Consider the following 22,397-nt stretch of genomic DNA (forward strand, 5'->3'; position numbering starts at 1 on the left):
TAAGGTTTATCCTTAACTGTGTTATCTTCATTAACCTTTTCAACTACCGGTTCTTTTTCCTTATCTTGATCAGGTTGTGGTTCTTGTGGAGTAGGAATGGTTTCATCAGAAGTTACAGGTATTTCCGGTGGTTTAAGTGTTGTACCACTTCTTGTGGTAATAGCTTTAGCTGTTTCATTTCGGGAGTTAGCATTTGTATCACTAGGTAGACTTCCCGGTTTTCTTTCACCTATTAACCTTGCTAGGTTACTTACTTCTTGTTCCAGATTTTGAATAGAAGCTTGTTGATTTCTAAATGCTTGAGCATTTTGTTCATTAGTTTGTTTTTGAGATGTAAAAAACTGTGTTTGAGTTTCAACTAGCTTCGTCATCATATCTTCTAAATTCGGCTTTTTATCATCGGTTTGTTGTGGTGGTTTGTTTTGAAAATTCGGTCTTTGCTGATTGTAAGTATTATTGGATACTTGTTGATTGCTAGGACCTTGTTGGTTGTTGTATGGAATATTTCGGTTATAATTCTGGTTTTGATTGTAAATCGGTCTTGGCGGTTGATAATTATTCTGATAATTATTTCCAGGCCTTTGGTTTATGTATGAAATATTCTCTCTTTGTTCCATTGTTAATTCAATACTGAGACAATCTTTTGTCAAATGTGGTCCTCCACACTGCTCACAACTAATTCGTATTGAGTGAATATCTTTAGTCATCTTTTCCATTCGTCTCTCCACAGCATCTATCTTTGCGGAAATGGAATCTAAGTCATGACTAGAATCGGCTCTAGCTGCTTTAGATGATCTAATGATATCTTTTTCTTGGTGCCACTCATGTGAGTGGGAAGCAGTATTATCAATAATTTTGTAAGCATCAGTTTCGGTTTTCTTCATAATAGAACCACCAGCTGCTATATCTATGTCTTTCCTTGTAGTGATGTCGCATCCTTGGTAGAATATTTGTACTATTTGACAGGTGTCTAAACCATGTTGCGGACATCCTCTTAACAACTTTCCATATCTTGTCCATGCCTCATATAGAGTTTCATTTGGTTTCTGTGTGAACGTAACAATTTCTGCTTGAAGTCTTACGGCTTTAGATGCAGGAAAGAATTGTTTAAGAAATTTGTCAATTAAAACATCCCATGTATCAATCGCCCCTTCAGGTAACGATTCCAACCAATCTTTGGCTTCTCCCTTTAAAGTCCAGGGAAATAACATGAGATATATCTGTTCATCCTCCACTTCTCGGATTTTAAATAGTGTGCAGATCCTATTAAAGGTACGTAGATGTTCATTTGGATCTTCCTTCGGCGCACCACTAAATTGGCATTGATTAGTCACCATGTGTAGAATTTGTCCTTTGATTTCATAATCTGGCGCATTAATGTCTGGATGAGTAATTGCGTGACCTTGGCCAGTGCGTTTAGCTCTCATTCGGTCTTCCATACTTAAAGGTTCCAGATTCTCCATAATTGAATTTGTTGAATCGGTATCACTAGATGATTCTGATTTAATAGTTCGTTCCTCAACAATCTCTGTTTGAATGATTGGTGGTTCCGGAGGAAAGTTTAGTGGTTCAGGATCTACGAACCGTTCCTGAATATTCTCTGGATTCTCAATTGTGAGGTTGGGTTCAAAAAATGGATTATCGGAAATTTGAACTGAAGTACTTGGTTGACTGGATGACGATTCTAAAGAAAATCAACGGCGGTTATATTTGCTAAATGTCTTGATCTAGTTACAGGTGGTGAACGTACAAAAGGTGATGAACGTCTTGCTCGGTGCATTCACTGAATATCCTATTAGTTTTAAAAAAGGAAAGAAAAATTATAATAAGTTATCCAATCAATAGACTTTTCTGATTTTGCCCACGTTTCGAATAGCCAAAAGATGCAGCAGAGGGGCAGGATTCGTTTGGTCTCAATATAATTAAGGACTGTTTGGCTCCAATAACCCGGTCCACGTACAAATCCAACTATTACTACGAACCAGAAAATTTTGATGTCTATCAATTTAACCACTTAAAATAAATTTTCGTAATTTTAAGAAATTTAGATAAGAAGTAGAAAAAAATTCTAAGTCCTAAAAACTAGAATGGCGAGAAATAAGAGAGAAAAAGAGTTCGTCGCAAAAGGTAGAAAAAGAAAAAAAAAATGGTTAAAAAATAAAAGGTGACGGAAAAATAAAAGGAACTTATAAAAACTTAAAAATACTTGACTAACCTAACCTTATTACTACAACTAACTTAAAATTATAATCGCAAATTGAAATTACTAATTGGAATGATAATTGGTACATAGTAAAAGGTCTAAAAATATTAAAGCTTACAGGAAAAACTAAATCCCAAATGGAAATAACTTAAAAAGAAACTAAAACTTAAAAAGGCGTCGCAAAATTCTAAAGCACCTAAATCTTAGTCTAAAGAAAAAGCACTTAAGGAATTCTACGGCAAAGCCTAAAAATCTAGGAGTAAAAATAACTATAGCAAAAACTAAGTTTAAAATTAAATATGAGCTAAAAAATTCAAATATTATGCTACAACGATTAAAAAGGGACAAAATATAAAAATATATAAAAAGTTGTAAAAAGTACAATTTTTATAAAAATATTATTTTTATATTATTTATTTAATAAAACTACTAATTTTACAATTTAATAAAACTAATTTAACTAAAATATATAAATAAAAAGTAAAAGTAAAAATAAAATAATAATAATAATAATAATAATTAGGGTTAAATAATAATTATAATTAATAATAAACCGTAATTAATGCTGAATTAGGGCTTCCTGTCTCCTGTCAGATACCCTCCGCGAGTTGCGGTAATTAATGAAGAAAACCCCGCGAGTCGCGGGGTTCAAAAATTCAGCTGACAGGTTTGAATTTTTACGCGTTTTTCTTTATTTATTTTTTTTTATTTTCTGTTTTCTGTTTTTAAATAAATAAAAGATTTTAAAATAAAACTTATATTTTTATAAACTATAATAAAAATAAAGAAACTTATAAAACTTAAATATTTAACAAAATCTTAAAAATACATATATTTTTGTTTTTCTTTTTATATTTTTGAATAATTAAAACGTATTTTTACAAAAACGAATTTTAATAAAAGTAAGCTAAAAATCTTTTTTTTTTTATATTAGCGTTGCGCTTCCGGGTTTTAAGATAGATTCCCCGGCAGCGGCGCCAAAAATACTTGATGTTATGCGAGGTGTATATAAAATAGTTTATATTTTACTAGGAAAAACTATTAAATACGATACAATTTTACACAAGATATTTATTTATTTATAGAATGGATATACTTAAACCTTGCTACAACACTTATAGGCAGTGTACCTAATCGTACAGTAGTGTAGTTTTTAGTAAGTCCGGTTCGTTCCACAGGGAAATCTTTAAACAAAGCTCAACGCTATATTAGTTTACTTTTATAAAAATACAAATATATATATAAGTAATATTATTATTATAAAGGGGGGTTTTTACCGTTTAATGACCGGTTTGTCGATTTTAAAACTTTAGTCGCAGTTAAAACCTAATGTAAAATATTACATAAATAAAAGACTTAATTTAAAGCGTAAAGTAAATAACGATAATGAAATTGCGAATAATAAAAGTGCGATAAAATAAACTTGCGATAATTAAAAAGTACGATAATTAAAAGTGCGATTAAATAACAATAAATAAAAGTGCGATAATTAGAAGTGCAATTAAATATAAAATAAAGGAAATTAAATATGAAATAAAAGAATTATGCTTATTTAAACTTCCGTAATCATGATGTTTGACGTGTTGATTTTAGTTTTATGCCCATGGGTTAATTGTCCTTTGTCCTGGATTATTCAATATGTCCGTCTGGTTTTTGTCCATAACAGTCCATCAGTCATAAATATAAATTGCAAGTGTCCTTGTCAAATTATTATTATACCCGAAGTTAAATATTCCAACTAATTGGGGATTCGAATTGTAACAAGGTTTTAATACTTTGTTTAATGAATACACCAGGTTATCGACTGCATGTAAACCAAGGTTTTACTACTTTGTTAACAATTACACCAATTACCCTTGAATGTAATTTCACCCCTGTTTTAATTATTCTAGTGGCTATTAATCCATTCCCGTGTCCGGTTAAATGAACGATTATTCGTACATATAAATACCCCGCCCATCGTGTCCGATCGAGTGTATATGGTAATTTATAGGGACGCCCAATTGTAAATCTTTATATTAACATTAACAAACTTTCATTTAGTTAAACAAATATAAAGCCCATTAATAGCCCATAGTCTAATTTCCACAAGTGTCGTTCTTTTGTCCAAACCCCAATTATGGTACAAAGCCCAATTACCCAATTTTAGTAATTAGCCCAACATCATGATTACTTCGTTTTAAATAAGCATAATAATAACTTAGCTACGAGACATTAATGTAAAAAGGTTGAACATAACTTACAATGATTAAAAATAGCGTAGCGTTACACGGACAGAATTTCGACTTACACCCTTACAACATTCGCTAACATACCCTTATTATTAGAATTAAAATTAAAATTAAAATATAAATTATATATATATATATATAAATTTTACGTATGATAAGAGAAGAAAAAGATGATGAATTTTGATCAGAATTCGGTTTGCTTTATAGCCAGAGTCGAAATTTGGGGCTCCGCGACTCGCGGTGATTTTGGCCCTCAAACTCCGCGAGTCGCGGAGGTTACTTTTACAGCTCACTCCTTGGAGTTTTTCTCTGCCGACGGTTTTTTTATTTATAAATATAATATATATATAATTAATATAATTAATTATATATTATATTATATTTATATACATAGTTAACTTGTAATTTTTAGTCCGTTGCGTCGAGCGTTAAGAGTTGACTCTGGTCCCGGTTCCGGATTTTCGAACGTCCTCGCGTACAATTTTATATTTTGTACTTTGCGTTTTGAATCTTGTACTCTTGTGATTTCGAGACGTTTCTTATCAATAATTGGAACCTTTTTGATTGTCTTTTGTACTTTTGAGCTTTTTGGTCGTTTGCGTCTTCAATTCGTCGAATCTGTCTTTTGTCTTCACCTTTTATTATTTAAACGAATATCACTTGTAAATAGAACAATTGCAACTAAAAGCTTGTCTTTCTTGAGGAATATTGCTATGAAATATATGTTCGTTTTTAGCATTATCAATACATCACCTTGATGATTGAAGCATTTCACATAACACCCACTCCTCAGTCCTGGAAGTCCAATAAACTCTTTTGGAAGACGCTAAAGAAAAAGAAATTATATATTTAGCCAAAGGATTAACCAAATTGTTATACTATAATGAAGAAGCATAAAAAGTTGATATGTAAAAAGATAAGATAAGTAGTGTACCACCATTTTTCAGTTGATGACTGTTTAAATTTCTAAAGATAAGATAAGTAGCGTACCAACAATTTACCAGACGGTATTTGGATAGTAATAACACGATCAAGATTTAGATGATGTTGAGGCATTGGTTCATCTTCTGAGGTATCACTGTCGGTATCACTGTCTAAACTGTCATCAATATAAATGATTTCAGCATCTCTAAGAACCACATCATTTACTTGAACAGGATTGAATTGGGAAGTTGATCCTTTTTCCCAGTTAGTAGATTGATAAACTGTAGTTGAAACATCAACGTCCATCAGCTTAAAAGTTAATGGACAACCCTTTTCAACACCATTGTGGTCATAAATCACCAGCTCAAGATTTTTCAAATCAATTGCATAAAAGATCATACAATCACAAGACGCCAATTTAAGTTCTCTAAGTAACTCAGACCATCCTTCCCACATGACTAACTCGTCTTCAATTATGATTATGCGTACCCTTTTCTTATACCATCCTTAAAAGTGAATGAACATTTCTTGTTTGGGTCCAGAGTTTCCATAAGTTATTGTTAACCATTCCTTTGGCAGTATCTGCATCCAATCAAAAATAATGCTATTTATGTTATAGAAATATAAAACTAATTTGTTAAGATAATAATCTTGTAAACATCCTAAATGTGTGTTACATAGGCGATCACGAAAAATGACCATACCAATCCTTGTTCATTTGGATCGTTGACGAATTTTATGAATGAAGGGAAACGTCTGTAAGGAGCATTGTCAAACATTGTTGCCTGAATTTGAGTCAATACACCACCTTCTTAGAATGTATCAAAAAATTCTTTTGAAACATATCAGGTGAGTGAATAGCCAACTCGAAGTTTCTTTTGTCGATTCCAGTCAATAGAAGGATATCACCTTCTCCAATTTTAAGATCGTTAATGATCTTTAGCCAGCCATCGCCTAGTATCAAACAGCTACGATGCGTCAAAAATTTGACTTCTGCTTTATATCCTTGCAGGGTGTGGATGAGAACCGGATGTCTTGGAAACATGCTATCAAAATGGTTAACATACCATTCATGTGGCAAAGCCTGTAACAAAACATAATAACCTGACATGTCTTACAATGGTTTTGCTTTAAAAAATAGGAAATTTTAATGTTAAGATGGCAACGAAACAATACTAGTTCAAGATTATCTGTATAGAGTATTATGTGGATGTACGATGGTGGACGATTGTATGAAGCCATTCATAACAACGTAAGAGATTGTTTCTGCTTCTGTAAAATCAATATATATATATATATATATATATATATATATATATATATATATATATATATATATATATATATATATATATATATATATATATATATGTATATATATGTACATATATGTATATATATGTACATATATGTACATATATGTATATATATGTATATGTACATATATGTATATATATGTACATATATATATGTATGTACATATATATATATATATATATATATATATATATATATATATATATATATATATATATATATATATATATATATATATATATATATATATATATATATATATGTACATATCAGTTATGTAGGTAACAAAAATAATTATGGTCAAATTAACACAACTCGATTTAGGTATACTAGTCTGATTTTTAGGTCATTTCTTATATAACGCAATATATAAATTAGACTCAAAGTTTCTGCAGCATCTATAAACCACTTTTAAACCATAATGTATCAATTTTATGATAATCTAAGACAAAATGTGTATGTATATAACCTAATTTTAGATTTGTGTTTCCTTATAACACAACTCGATTTAGGTCTAATAGTCTGGTTTTTAGGTCATTTTGTCTATAACAAAAAATATTCGAATTAAGAACAATTAGGTAAAGAAAAAAAACCATCTGTACCTGTATTTGCGACGCTTCTTCAGCCGTGAGGACGAAATCGAGTTCTTTCGTCGTCATGGTTAGAAAAATCGTCATTCTAGGATGAAGGATTCGGGTGTTTCTGGTGGTTTGAAAATGAAGTGGGATGGTTTAGGGTAGACGAAGAAGTGGGATGGTTTTGTGGTCGCGGTTTGTTGAAGTGTTTTTATTCCCGGTATAAAATTGAATACTGTGCATTTGTTTTTTTAGAATTATTTGTATATATTGTTATTATTTAAAAGGTAGTAAGATAAAATATATAGTTCATGATAAAAAAAATAATAAAAGACATATATGTTGCATAAGTTAAAAAAAATTAGATTCATTTTTGTACAAAAAAAATCATATGTTTTAACAATTTTTATGTGTCTGTGACCTCGCCTCCTTCCTCATGGTCTTCCCTAAAGTAGATTGTATTATTTCCAACAACAACTTCATTCAAAGGTTCAACACCGACTGAAAATGGCGGTAACTCGTCAAATTGGTCGTACTCATCCTCATCAACAACGTTCTCGACACCAACAATCTGTCATTTTCCATACTGAACCACATGCCATCTACAATCCTTTGGGTCCTCGATAAAGAATACTTGAGTAACTAGTTTTGCTAGAAAGAATGGTTCTGACGCATATCCATCGGTCGAAAGATTAACAGTTGTAAAACCATCTTCATCAACTTGAACACCACCATCAGTATCAACCCACTTACGCTTGAACAAGGGTATTTTATACGAACCATAATCTAACTCCCATATTTCTTGAATGACACCATAACAAGATTTTTTAGCGATCCTTGATCTTTCTTCACGATTGACAATGGTGAATTCCGTCGATGAGGCTATCACTGTGACACCGCTATTTTGCATTTTTTTCTTCTTATCTTGATATTTGGTGTACAAGGTATACTCATTGATGTCATATCCTTGATATTGGATCACATGTTTGGGGGCGAATCCCAAAGCTTCGACCATTTTATCAATATTTAGAAGTGTCCTCCTAACTTTTCTTTCAACCATTCTGAAAATGTTTTTTATGTTGTTTAGCCAACCATCTTGCACTCTTTTTAGGGTTTTCTTGTTTCAATAATGACACGTGTTCTTGTATTTACGGATCAATAGATGTAGTGTGTTGTAAGATAGTGAAATGAGCATCGTGATAATCGACAACATTTGAATAACCCGTCTTGCGCCCAAGGGTCCCTTAACCTGAAAGTCTACCTTCAGGTCGACTTTGTGGAATCCCGACACTTTGAAACCTATCCATATAGTTTGTGCAGAATTCGATCACCTCTTCGGAAGCATATCTTTCAACGATACTGCCTTCTGGTTGATTAAGGTTCCTTACAAAACCTTTTAATATACCCATATATCTTTCAAATGTTTACATGTACCGTAAGAAAACTGGACCACATGCCTTTATTTCTCCTACAATATGAGATACCAAGTGAACCATGACATCAAACAAAGAAGGTGGAAAGTACATCTCAAGTTTGCAAAGAGTAAGTATGATATCTCTTTGATATTCATCCAGCACATCTGGATCAATCACCTTCGAATGAATCATGTTGAAAAATAAGCATAGTTTTGTTATTGTGTGTCGAATATGGTTGGGTAGAATTCCACGAATTGTGATTGGAATCATCTGAGTCATTAGTACATGACAATCATGTGACTTCATACCAAGTAACTTCAAATCTTTCATCGAAACCAACTTCCTAATGTTAGCAGAGTATCCTGATGGAACCTTAATACCATGTAAACATTCACATAATTTAGTTTTCTCGAACTTCGACATAGTATAACAGGCAGGTGGAAGAAACTTGGTGGACCTTCCATCAATATCTTTAGGTTGTAGCGTTGGTCTGATTTTCATTATTTCCATGTCCCTTCTAACTTTAATTCCATCTTTTGTTTTTCTAGGAATGTTCAACAGTAACCCTATCAAACTTTCACATACATTTTTCTCAATATGCATAACATCAAGACAATGTCAGATTTGTAAATGTTTCCAGTACGGTAATTTCCAAAAAATAGACTTTTTCTTTCAAATACCTTCGGGAGGACCAAAACCTTTTTTTCCCAACACAACATTTATATTAGCAACTTTATAGAGTGTAGTTTCTCCATCCAATGGTGGTGGTAGCTTTCTATCCTCTATAGTACCATCAAATAATTGCGATTTTTTGCGATACGGGTGATTCTCAGCAAGCTCTCTCCGATGCCCCATAAATGTCAGTTTCTTACAATTTGTGAGCCATATCGAGTGAGTATTTTTTTCTCACAAACAGGACATGCCTTTTTCCCCCTCATACTATATCCAGACAAATTACCATAAGCAGGAAAATCATTAATGGTGCAAAAAAGCATTGCCCGTAGTTGGAAGTACTCTTTCTTGTATGCATCATTAACGTGTATGCTAGTACTCCATAATTCCATAATGTCATCAACTAATGGTTACAAATAAACATCAATGTCATTTCCAGGTTGCTTTGGGCCTTGAATTAAAAGAGACATCATTACGTATTTTATTTTCATACATAGCCAAGGCGGAAAATTATAAATGCATAGAAGAACAGGCCATGTGCTGTGGCGGCTAATCAAATCTCTGAAAGGATTAATTCCATCTGAACTGATTTCGAACCTTATATTACGTATCTCATCCCCAAATTGTCCAAAATCGTTATCAATATTTTTCCATTGAAGTGAATCGGCCACATGTCGTATTTTTCGAACATTTTTACGATCTTCAGCATGCCAACATAATAATTTTTCATCTTTGGCATTCGCAAATAATCTCTTTGACCTTGGTATGATAGGCAAGTACCACAATAATTTTGCAGGAGGTCTATTTTCTGACACATCACTATCAACATCAGTTAGTTTTCCACGTTTATACCTAGATGTACCACTGATGTGTCAAAAGTGTGTGCAGTATTGCTTAATTTTCCTTTCAACTTTTAAATTTATAAAACCTTTATTTTACTTTTAACACCCTAACAAGCAACAAAACCCAATCAGATGTAGTATTTTAGGTTATCATCCCAAGAGAACGTGGATGCGTTTTAAGTTATTTTATTATATAACATAGTTCTTATTAAAGAGCTAAGTAAAGATTTTTATGTCTTTTTAAGGTTGTTGATTTTTATCTCTTAGGAAAGAGATGATTAAAGATAAACAAAATAAAAAAATATAAAACATGGAATAAAGATTCAAGATAAGCAATTATAAATAAAAGAAGTTACATGAACGAATAACTCATACGAGAATCATATTAGGCAGGTTTCATAACTTATATAAACACAAATCTAGATAACAACCATAGACCAATCATTATCCCTAAACAGGCTAACACAAGTGTTGCATATTATCTAATAAGCAGGACTTAAAGCGTATGCTAGATATGTGATGTGCATAACTAACATCTCAATTCTTCATGTTCAATTCAATTACATGATACATATCAACCTTATGATGCAGATCAAAATGCAAATAGACTAACAAATTATATAAGCTATTAAACATCAAGTAGATCAACTCAAGTTACTAGCTAAAAGTTAATTATTACTTGGTTTTCATGCAATCATTAATCAAACACATCCAAACAGAGGATCTTCGACTAATCCTAATAATATCAAACTCTATTATATAAGCATAATTCATATTCAACAGATTTATCACTAACCATGTTGTTTAACTTAGTTGCATGCAATCCAGTTTAACAAGTTTGATTGACTAGATCTAAACAAGTAGCATGAATTGAATAATAGATCGTTGGATTAAGTGCTAATCAATCCTAAAATCAAGTTATCTAATCATTAAGCATGGAAAACAAGCATATTAAAACATAGCAGATTCAAAGCAGTTTAAATATCATCACAGAAACTCAAGTTTATACGGATCTGGAAAAACCAGAAACTGTACGGGTTGAAGCACGAAGTCGGCGTCTTTGTTCCAGTCAAACCGGAGGCTTTGACTGGTGAAGCCGGCGGCTTCATCTGATTCCCAGACAAAGTTAGTTTTCGTCCACGTAACCACTATGAGCGTTTAGTTTATAGTGGTAGACAAACAGAAGCAGTTAAATATAAATAAAGACATAATTGAAAAGATGCGATAAAGTATAAGATTATGACTTATAAAGCAATAAAGATGAATAAGAAAAACTGCATTAACTTGAATTTATACGTGAATCCAATGCAAGAGAGTAACTTTACATTGAAAATAAACCCTAACTAAACCCTAAACTAAAGAAATTTGTAATAACTAGAGAGAGATATAATGAAAAGATACATTGAAAACTGTAAAATTCTGCCAGTATTTATAGACCTCGAAATTCGTGCTAAGCTGGAGGCTTCGAAAGAAGCCCCCCGGCTTTCCTTGACGGTGACTTTTTCTCCACTCAAAACTTGATCGTTACGCTCAAGAAAACGTGTTTTAGGTCCAAGCCGGCGGCTTCGGATGTCAAGCCGGCGGCTTCACTTCAAATTTGAGCTTGGAGGCCAAGAAAAACTTGCCCGGCAAAATATTGGCTTTTTGACCGAAGCCAGCGGCTTCCTTGGCCAAGCCGGTGGCTTCCCTTTATCCAATCCGGTGCCTTCCTCCATTTTTGTTGTAAATTTTTGTCTTGCGGTCGTTTTAACAGGTGGCTAGTCAAAAACGGAGTCCGGATGCTCAAGATATGGCCAAAACGGTGACAGCACGTAGATTTTCAGCATTTCTTCAATACTTTGTTCCTTTTCCTGTTTTAAGTCCCGTTTTAACACATTTCTCAAACAAAACATTAAAAATACCTTTTTTTTTTTCATTTTATCCATTTTTGTATGTTAAAGTACTTAAAATGACTTTAATATGCCAAAATAACTCCTCAAAATGTATTCAAAAACATGTATAATTTAGGAGTTATCAACCACATACCTTACATTGATGAAGGTCTTTGTCTTCATTCCTGTATAGCATACAATCATTTGGACAAGCATGTATTCTCTGTATTTCCAATCCCATTGGGCATATCAATTTCTTTGCTTGGTATGTTGAAACCGGCAACTCATTACGTTCTGGTAGCATTTTGTTCAACAACTCTAACAGGCTAGTGAAACTTGTGTCGCTCCAACCATTGTTTGATTTTAAGTTAACCAGTTTTATAATGGCAGAAAGTTTTTTAAAATTCATACAACTAGTATATAACGGTTTTTCAGCGTCAACAAATAGTTGTTGTAATCTGTCATAATACTTATCAGCAACATTATCCTCCATATCCATATCGTCAAACATGTCATCAAAATTAACATTATTGTCACAATTGTATGAATCTTCTTCATTATCAGTATCGTTATCCGAAACAGGCGTATTACGATCAGCTAATGCTTCACCATGAAAAGACCAACATGTGTACCCTCTCATAAATCCGTGTACAATTAGATGATTTTTGATATCGGTTGAATCAGTATACCACCGAGCATTTTTGCATTTCTTACAAGGACAACTAATTGTGGTATTTCCTTTTTTCGTTGATCAGTCTCGGCACTTGTAATAAATTCATCAAGACTTTCAATATACTCGTAGCTAGCACGACCTATCTTGTACATCCAAGTATTTCGATCCATCTACAAGTAACATTGCAAAAGTTAACACATTACAATATAAGCAATAGTAATAAAGAATGGAAAAATTTGGAAAAGGGACCTGAACCCACGACCTCCTCTTTACCAAGCAACATCCTAACCATCTACGCAATTGTGTTAACCTGATAACTTTACATTTCTTTTCTATAAAACCCTCACGTATGTTCTATTTGTGACAAAAAAAACCCCCAAATCAAAATCAATTGAGTTTTATCGATCATAATTCCATTAAGTCTATATCATTTCTCTTTTTTTATCTATCTATGATCAACAAAAAACCCCGAATTAACCCAAATCAATTGAATCTGTAAACCCTAATTGTTCGATACCCAATTCGATTCCTGTTCTATTTTAGATTCGGTCTGTACAAGATTATACTTTGCTACCATGCCTTCAAGAGAGTTGATTTCTAAGGTTAGTTCCAATCAGTAGTTATATTTACTTTTGTAATTGATAATCTAAAGTTATTACTCTTTTTTGTTCACAGAAAATAAGAATATTATTGTCGCTTAATTAGACTTTCAAATGAGTTTGGTTATGAGGTCGGTCAATTTACTTGTTATTACATATTGTGTATATGTGAAGTTTTTGCTGTATTATTCATAACACAATAAGAAGACTGCATGTGTTTGTCATGATATTAAGGTGTATATGCCTAGGTTTGCTGTACTATGATCTTAAGTTGTATATGCATTTGCTTAGATGTGTATGTTTACTATTGCATTTTGTGTACAGTTGCAACAAAAAAAAATAAGAAGAGAAGTGTAAACAAACTGAAAAACAAGTCAGCGGTTCAGTTAAAGGTTGAATTTGACGAGTACGGCCAAGCGATTGGAAAAAAACCAAGCGCTTTTTTCCAGCAACATTGGAGTTTTAACTTGGAGCAATTGTGATTTTCTTGTAAAGGATTGGAAGCATGTATCTCCTGATCAGAAACAAAAATTATGGTTGAAAATAAAGGTATAAAAATCTAAGATTTTGTTTAACTACTTGTTATTTATATATGTTACAACATTCACCACTTACGTTAGTTTAAGTTATATAGGAACTTCATAAGATAAAAGACGATTTTGCACGAAATACAACACTTCAAAAATGTGCACCGCGTTTACTAGATTCAAGCGCAAGTTGCGAACGTTTATGGATGTAGACAAGCTTCCTTATATGGAAGTAAAAGATTACGATTTCATAACTCCAGAAAAATGGAAAAAGTTTTGTGAAATCGAAGATACGTTTGCTAAACGAGTTAGTGATATTCATTTGATTTGTAATAGGTTCGGAGTTACATTGTGATATTGTAACTAATGTGCTCTTTAATCGCATTTACACTGTATATACTCTTAGAGAATAAGGCAGGGTAAACGCTTTGAAAAAAGAAAAAGAAAAGTATGCTCAAGTTGGTCGTTCAGGATATCGTAGGAAAAAAGCACAATGGGAAAAAGAAGCAGATGATCTTGATCAACGTACACCATACCACGATATCAAAGATCATGCTGCGAGGTATTGTGTGCTGGGAAGGATGAAGTCGAATGATGCAGGGAAGACAGCAATATGTCCAGAAACAATTGCGCCGCTTATAGAGAAAATTGTAATATATTTATATTTATATTTTTAGACTTACCAACTCAGAATTGTTCTATAATTGATTACTTGTGTTGTTTTTCCAGGTTAGGACAGATAAAGAAGGCGGGGATGCCTTGTTAACTCTTGTGGGGAAGGAACACGGTGGTCGAACAAGGGGTTTAAGTAGCACAATAAGCTACAACAAAAGTAGAAAGAAACAGAAAGTAGACGATAAAGGAACGAGGGTAACTGATTTAACTGATGTTATTATCTTGCAATATTTAAATGCTTACTTACTACATTTTATATTTCATGTTTGCTAATGAGAAGTATCAAGAAAATGAAAAGCGTGATGATGAAGAGGATGTTGATGATGAAGAGAATGATGATGATGAAGGAATGATGATGATAAAGAGGATGTTGATGATGAAGCGAATGATGATGATGAATAGGATGTTGATGAGAAGGCTGATGATGAAGATAAAGGTGATGATGAAGGAGAAGGTGATAATGAAGTGGAAGGTGATGACGAAGATGAAGGTGATAATGAAGTGGAAGGTGATGATGTAGGGGAAGGTGATGATGAAAAGGATGTTGATGATGAAGAGGATGTTGATGATGAAAAGGATGTTAATGAGAAGGCTGATGATGAAGAGGTGGCGAGACAACGCGAACCAAGGGTTCAACATCAGAAGTTCACCACAAAATTAGTAAGACATGAGATATATATAAAGGTAACTGACTTAACTTAATATTGTTTTTTTCTAGTCTTTTAAATTACTTAATACAATTAGTTTTTCATGTTTGTTAATGAACAGGATATTGAAAAAGACAAGCCTGATGAAAATGTAAATGTTGATGATGACGTCAATGAAAAAGAAGATGCAGTGATTGAAGAAGTGAATGAACCAGAAACAGATGCATAGTTTGTTCCATATGTTGATGTCCAAATGGTGATGAACGAAGAAGAAGAAGAAAATGTTGATGAGGAAGAAGATTATGTGGTTCGAGAAGTAAAAGATGGAGTGTTTAAAAAAGTTAATGAAGCAGAAAAAAATGCAGAGTTTGAAGATGATGTTGATGAAGAAATGGTGATGGAAGACGACAAAAAAGAACACCTTGATGAAGATGTTAATGAAGAAGTTAATAAAAAGGAAGATCCATTGATTAAACATATTGATGCAGAGCTTGCAAATTTCAGAATGAAACCCAGTCCTCCAACAAGAAGAAGGAAGTCTGAAAGAATCCTATTAAAGAAGCTTTCAGAAATAGTTTTCGTCAAAGATGGCAAAGGTATGAATGAGAACAATCCAATCAAATCGTAATTTGTGATGAATATTATTGATGATACTAACTGTGTTTATTAATGTATATTTGTGATGCTACTTTTTATTGAAGTTAATGAATATAAGTGATGCTATCTTTGTATGAAATTTTGTTATGGTAATATAAGTGTCTTTGTTTATGGTAATTTGCCAATGCAACTATACTTAGGGTTATGATTGCCACTGTAGGTGGTTATAAGGTCAACATTGTTATTCTTATTGGTTATTGGGTCTAATTTGCCATGTATACTACCTCATGGGTTTTTTCCTTAATTGGAGTGAGGGTTGAGTTGTTATTACTTCACCATACGTATGTTGGTTTCTGAATTAGGCATATATATAATAGACTACGTTTGGTTTTCTTTTGGTTGCCATAGTGTGCAGCAGGTAACTAGTCCAGTTTTTGGTTAAGTTGTCCCGGTTGGTTCTGCTAGTACTAGCAGGTTGTGGTTGCCTATTGTTACTATATACTATAACTTTCTTTCATTACATAATAACTGTTTATATGTTATAGGTTATATATCATGTGATTAAATTGAAATGTCCCATTCATATTGATTATAAACGTTCCATATTAATTGATTTCATTGCGAGGTTTTGACCTCTATATGAGACGTTTTTCAAAGACTGCATTCATTTTTAAAACAACCATAACCTTTATTTTATCAATAAAGGTTTCAAAAGCATTACGTAGATTATCAAATAATGATAATCTAAAATATACTGTTTACACACGATCATTACATAATGGTTTACAATAGAAATATATTACATCGACATATGTTTCTTGAATGCAGTTTTTACACAATATCATACAAACATGGACTCCAAATCTTGTCCTTATTTTAGTATGCAACATCAGAAGCTCTTAGTATTCACCTGAGAATAAACATGCTTTGAACGCCAACAAAAATGTTGGTGAGTTATAGGTTTAACCTATATATATCAAATCGTAACAATAGACCACAAGATTTCATATTTCAATACACATCCCATACATAGAGATAAAAATCATTCATATGGTGAATACCTGGTAACCGACATTAACAAGATGCATATATAAGAATATCCCCATCATTCCGGGACACCCTTCGGATATGATATAAATTTCGAAGTACTAAAGCATCCGGTACTTTGGATGGGGTTTGTTAGGCCCAATAGATCTATCTTTAGGATTCACGTCAATTAGGGTGTCTGTTCCCTAATTCTTAGATTACCAGACTTAATAAAAAGGGGCATATTCGATTTCGATAATTCAACCATAGAATGTAGTTTCACGTACTTGTGTCTATTTTGTAAATCATTTATAAAACCTGCATGTATTCTCATCCCAAAAATATTAGATTTTTAAAAGTGGGACTATAACTCACTTTCACAGATATTTCCCTCCTCGGAAATAAGACTTGGCCACGGATCGATTCACGAACCTATACAAATATGTATATATATATATATCAAAGTATGATCAAAATATAATTACAACCATTTTTATTATGTTTTAAAGATTTGAGTGTATTAAGTCAGCTGTCCTCATTAATAACCTACAACTAGTTGTCAACAGTTAGATGTACAGAAATAAATCGATATATATTATCTTGAATCAATCCACGACCCAGTGTATACACGTCTCAGGCTAGATCACAACTCAAAGTATATATATTTTTGGAATCAACCTCAACCCTGTATAGCTAACTCCAACATTACTGCATATAGAGTGTCTATGGTTATTCCAAATAATATATATACATGGGTCGATATGATATGTCAAAACATTTGCATACGTGTCTATGGTATCCCAAGATTATATAATATATTAGAATACATGTATAATACAATATAAGTTAGCTAGGATATGATTTGTATAGATTTGTTAAACATTTCTCGTAGCTAAAAAGATCAAAAATATCCAATCTTGTTTTACCCATAACTTCTTCATTTTAAATCAGTTTTGAGTGAATCAAATTGCTATGGTTTCATATTGAACTATAATTTAAGAATCCAAACAGAAAATGTATAGGTTTATTGTCAGAAATTTAAGTTACATGTCAAATACTAAAGAGGTAGTCATTTCCGCCGAAAGAACGACATCTTGATGACCATTTTGAAAAACATACTTTCACTTTGAGTTTAACCAAGATTTTTGGATATAGTTTCATGTTCATATGAAAAATTATTTTCCCAGAAGAACAACTTTTAAATCAAAGTTTATCATAGTTTTTAATTATATCAGATTTTATGGTGTTCATCGTGTTTTCAGGTTTTAAATCATTAAGTTAGCATATCATATAGATATAGAACATGTGTTTAGTTGATTTTAAAAGTCAAGTTAGAAGGATTAACTTTTGTTTGCGAACAATTTTAGAATTAACTAAACTATGTTATAGTGATTACAAGTTTAAACCTTCGAATAAAAATAGCTTTATATGTATGAATCGAATGATGTTATGAACATCATTACTTCCTCAAGTTTTCTAGATAAAACTACTGGAAATGAGAAAAATGGATCTAGCTTCAAAGGATCCTTGGATGGCTTGAAAGTTCTTGAAGCAGAATCATGACACGAAAACAGTTCAAGTAAGATTTTCACTCGAAATAAGATTGTTATAGTTGTAGAAATTGAATCAAAGTTTGAATATGAATATTACCTTGAATTAGAAAGATAACCTACTGTAAATAACAAAGGTTCCTTGATCTTAGATGATTACTTGGAATGGATTAGAAAGCTTGGAAGTAGACTTGCAGACTTGAAAGTATTCTTGATTTTTATGAAACTATACTTATGGAATTTATGAGGAACACTTAGAACTTGAAGATGGAACTTGAGAGAGATCAATAAGATGAAGAAAATTGAAGAATGAAAGTGTTTGTAGGTGTTTTTGGTCGTTGGTATATGGATTAGATATAAAGGATATGTAATTTTGTTTTCATGTAAATAAGTCATGAATGATTACTAATATTTTTGTAATTTTATGAGATATTTCATGCTAGTTGCCAAATGATGGTTCCCACATGTGTTAGGTGACTCACATGGGCTGCTAAGAGCTGATCATTGGAGTGTATATACCAATAGTACATACATCTAAAAGCTGTGTATTGTACGAGTACGAATACGGGTGCATACGAGTAGAATTGTTGATGAAACTGAACGAGGATGTAATTGTAAGCATTTTTGTTAAGTAGAAGTACTTTGATATGTGTCTTGAAGTCTTTCAAAAGTGTAAGAATACATATCACAACACAACATGTATATACATTCTAATGGAGTCGTTAAGTCTTCGTTAGTCGTTACATGTAAGTGTTGTTTTGAAACCTTTAAGTTAACGATCTCAATTAATGTTGTTAACCCAGTGTTTATTATATGAAATGAGATGTTAAATTATTATATTATCATGATATTATGATGTATGAATATATCTTAATATGATATATACATTAAAATATCGTTACAACGATAATCGTTACATATAAGTCTCGTTTCGTAATTCTTGAGTTAGTAGTCTTGTTTTTACATATGTAGTTCATTGTTAACACACTTAATAATATATTTAAATATCATTTTATCATGTTAAATATAGTGTATCAATATCTTAATATGATACATATATATTTAGTAGACGTTATCATAACGATAATCGTTATATATATCATTTCGAGTTTCTTAACTTAGTAATCTCATTTCTTATGTATATCACACATTGTTAATATACTTAGTGAGATACTTACTCATCATAATCTCATGTCAATCATATATATATATGTCTATATATACCACAACATGTAGTTTTTACAAATTTGTAACGTTCGTGAATCGCCAGTCAACTTGGGTGATCAATTGTCTATATGAAATTGATTTCATTTAATCAAGTCTTAACAAGTTTGATTGTTTAACACGTTGGAAATATTTAGTCATGTAAATATCAATCTCAATTAATATATATAAACATGGAAAAGTTCGGGTCACTACAGTACCTACCCGTTAAATAAATTTCGTCCTGAAATTTTAAGCTGTTGAAGGTGTTGACGAATCTTCTGGAAATAGATGCGGGTATTTCTTCTTCATCTGATCTTCACACTCTCAGGTGAACTAGGGTCCTCTACGAGCATTCTATCGAACCTTAACAATCGGTATCTTATTTTACTTAAGTCTCTTAACCTCACGATCCATTATTTCGACGGGTTCTTCAATGAATTGAAGTTTTTCATTGATTTGGATTTCGTCCAATGGAATAGTGAGATCTTCTTTAGCAAAACATTTCTTCAAATTCGAGACGTGGAAAGTGTTATATACAGCCGCTAGTTGTTGAGGTAGCTCCAGTTGGTAAGCTACTGGTCCGACACGATCTATAATCTTGAATGGTCCAATGTACCTTGGATTTAGTTTCCCCCGTTTACCAAATCGAACAACGCCTTTCCAAGGTGAAACCTTAAGCATGACCATTTCTCCTATTTCAAACTCTATATCTTTTCTTTTACTGTCCGCGTAGCTCTTTTGTCGACTCTGGGCAGTTTTCAATCGTTGTTGAATTTGGATGATTTTCTCGGTAGTTTCTTGTATTATCTCCGGACCCGTAATCTGTCTATCCCCCACTTCATTCCAACAAATTGGAGACCTGCACTTTCTACCATAAAGTGCCTCAAACGGCGCCATCTCAATACTAGAATGATAACTGTTGTTGTAGGAAAATTCTGCTAACGGTAGGTGTCGATCCCAACTGTTTCCGAAATCAATAACACATGCTCGTAGCATGTCTTCAAGCGTTTGTATCGTTCTTTCACTCTGCCCATCAGTTTATGGATGATAGGCAGTACTCATGTCTAGACGAGTCCCCAATGCTTGTTGCAACGTCTGCCAGAGCCTTGAAACAAATCTACCATCGCTATCAGAGATAATAGAGATGGGTATTCCATGTCTGGCAGGAAGTGTGCTGACTTGGTGAGACGATCAACTATTACCCAAATAGTATCATAACCACTTGCAGTCCTTGGCAATTTAGTAATGAAATCCATGGTAATGTTTTCCCATTTCCATTCTGGGATTTCAGGTTGTTGTAGTAGACCTGATGGTTTCTGATGTTCAGCTTTGACCTTAGAACACATCAAACATTCTCCTACATATTTAGCAATATCGGCTTTCATACCCGGCCACCAAAAGTGTTTCTTGAGATCTTTATACATCTTCCTCGCTCCGGGATGTATTGAATATCTGGTTTTATGTGCTTCTTTAAGTACCATTTCTCTCACATCTCCAAACCTTGGTACCCAAATTCTATCAGCCCTATATCGGGTTCCGTCTTCCCGAATATTAAGATGTTTCTCTGATCCTTTGGGTATCTCATTATTCAACTTTCCTTCTTTTACAACCCCCTGTTGCGCCTCCTTTATTTGAGTAGTAAGGTTAGTACGAATAATTATATTCATAGCTTTTACCCGTATAGGTTCTCTGTCCTTTCTACTCAAAGCGTCGGCTACCACATTCGCCTTCCCTGGGTGGTATCGAATCTCAAAATCATAATCATTCAACAATTCAATCCACCTGCGTTGTCTCATATTCAGTTGCTTCTGATTAAATATATGTTAGAGACTTTTGTGGTCGGTATATATAATACTTTTGACCCCATATAAATAATGCCTCCAAGTCGTTAATGCAAAAACAACAACACCCAATTCCAAATCGTGAGTTGAATAATTTTGCTCGTGAATCTTCAATTGTCTAGACGCATAAGCAATCACCTTCGTTCGTTGCATTAATACACAACCGAGACCTTGCTTTGATGCGTCACAATAAATCACAAAATCATCATTCCCTTCAGGCAATGACAATATAGGTGCCGTAGTTAGCTTTTTCTTCAATAACTGAAACGCCTTCTCTTGTTCATCCTTCTATTCAAATTTTTTCCCTTTATGCGTTAATGCAGTCAAGGGTTTTGCTATTTTGGAGAAATCTTGGATGAATCTTCTATAGTAACCAGCCAATCCTAAAAATTGACGTATATGCTTCGGAGTTTTTGGGGTTTCCCACTTTTCAAAGGTTTCGATCTTTGTCGGGTCCACCTGGATACCTTCTTTGTTTACTATGTGACTGAGGAATTGAACTTCTTCCAACCAAAATGCACACTTTGAAAACTTAGTTTTTCTTTCCTCAATACTTCTAGCACTTTTCTCAAATGTTCTTCGTGCTCTTGATCATTCTTTGAGTAAATAAGTATGTCATCGATGAAAACAATGACAAACTTGTCAAGATATGGCCCACACACTCGGTTCATAAGGTCCATGAACACAGCTGGTGCGTTAGTCAATCCAAACGGCATAACCATAAAGTCGTAATGACCATAACGTGTCCTAAAAGCAGTTTTTGGAATATCATCCTCCTTTACTCGCATTTGATGATATCCAGAACGTAAATCGATTTTCGAATAAACCGACGAGCCTTGTAGTTGATCAAATAAGTCGTCAATTCTCGACAGTGGATAACGGTTTTTGATGGTAAGTTTATTCAACTCTCTGTAGTCAATACACAACTTAAATGTACCATCCTTCTTCTTGACTAACAAAACAAGAGCTCCCCATGGTGATGTGCTTGGTCGAATGAAACCACGTT

At 32.9% G+C, this 22,397-nt stretch overlaps 1 protein-coding gene across 1 annotated transcript; it reads right to left on the bottom strand.

The window, feature by feature from the left end:
- Nucleotides 1–7,656: 7,656 nt before the first annotated feature.
- Nucleotides 7,657–9,520, bottom strand: LOC139900536 (uncharacterized). Its single transcript, XM_071883302.1, has 5 exons — nucleotides 9,346–9,520; nucleotides 8,951–9,231; nucleotides 8,685–8,842; nucleotides 7,885–8,311; nucleotides 7,657–7,821 (listed from the first exon to the last, which is right to left on the bottom strand). Exons 1-5 carry the CDS (start codon nucleotides 9,518–9,520, stop codon nucleotides 7,657–7,659), a joined length of 1,206 nt encoding a protein of 401 aa, XP_071739403.1.
- Between the last annotated feature and the right edge of the window lie 12,877 nt (nucleotides 9,521–22,397).

This window comes from Rutidosis leptorrhynchoides, chromosome 3 (assembly GCF_046630445.1).
Source record: "Rutidosis leptorrhynchoides isolate AG116_Rl617_1_P2 chromosome 3, CSIRO_AGI_Rlap_v1, whole genome shotgun sequence".
NCBI lineage: Eukaryota > Viridiplantae > Streptophyta > Magnoliopsida > Asterales > Asteraceae > Rutidosis > Rutidosis leptorrhynchoides.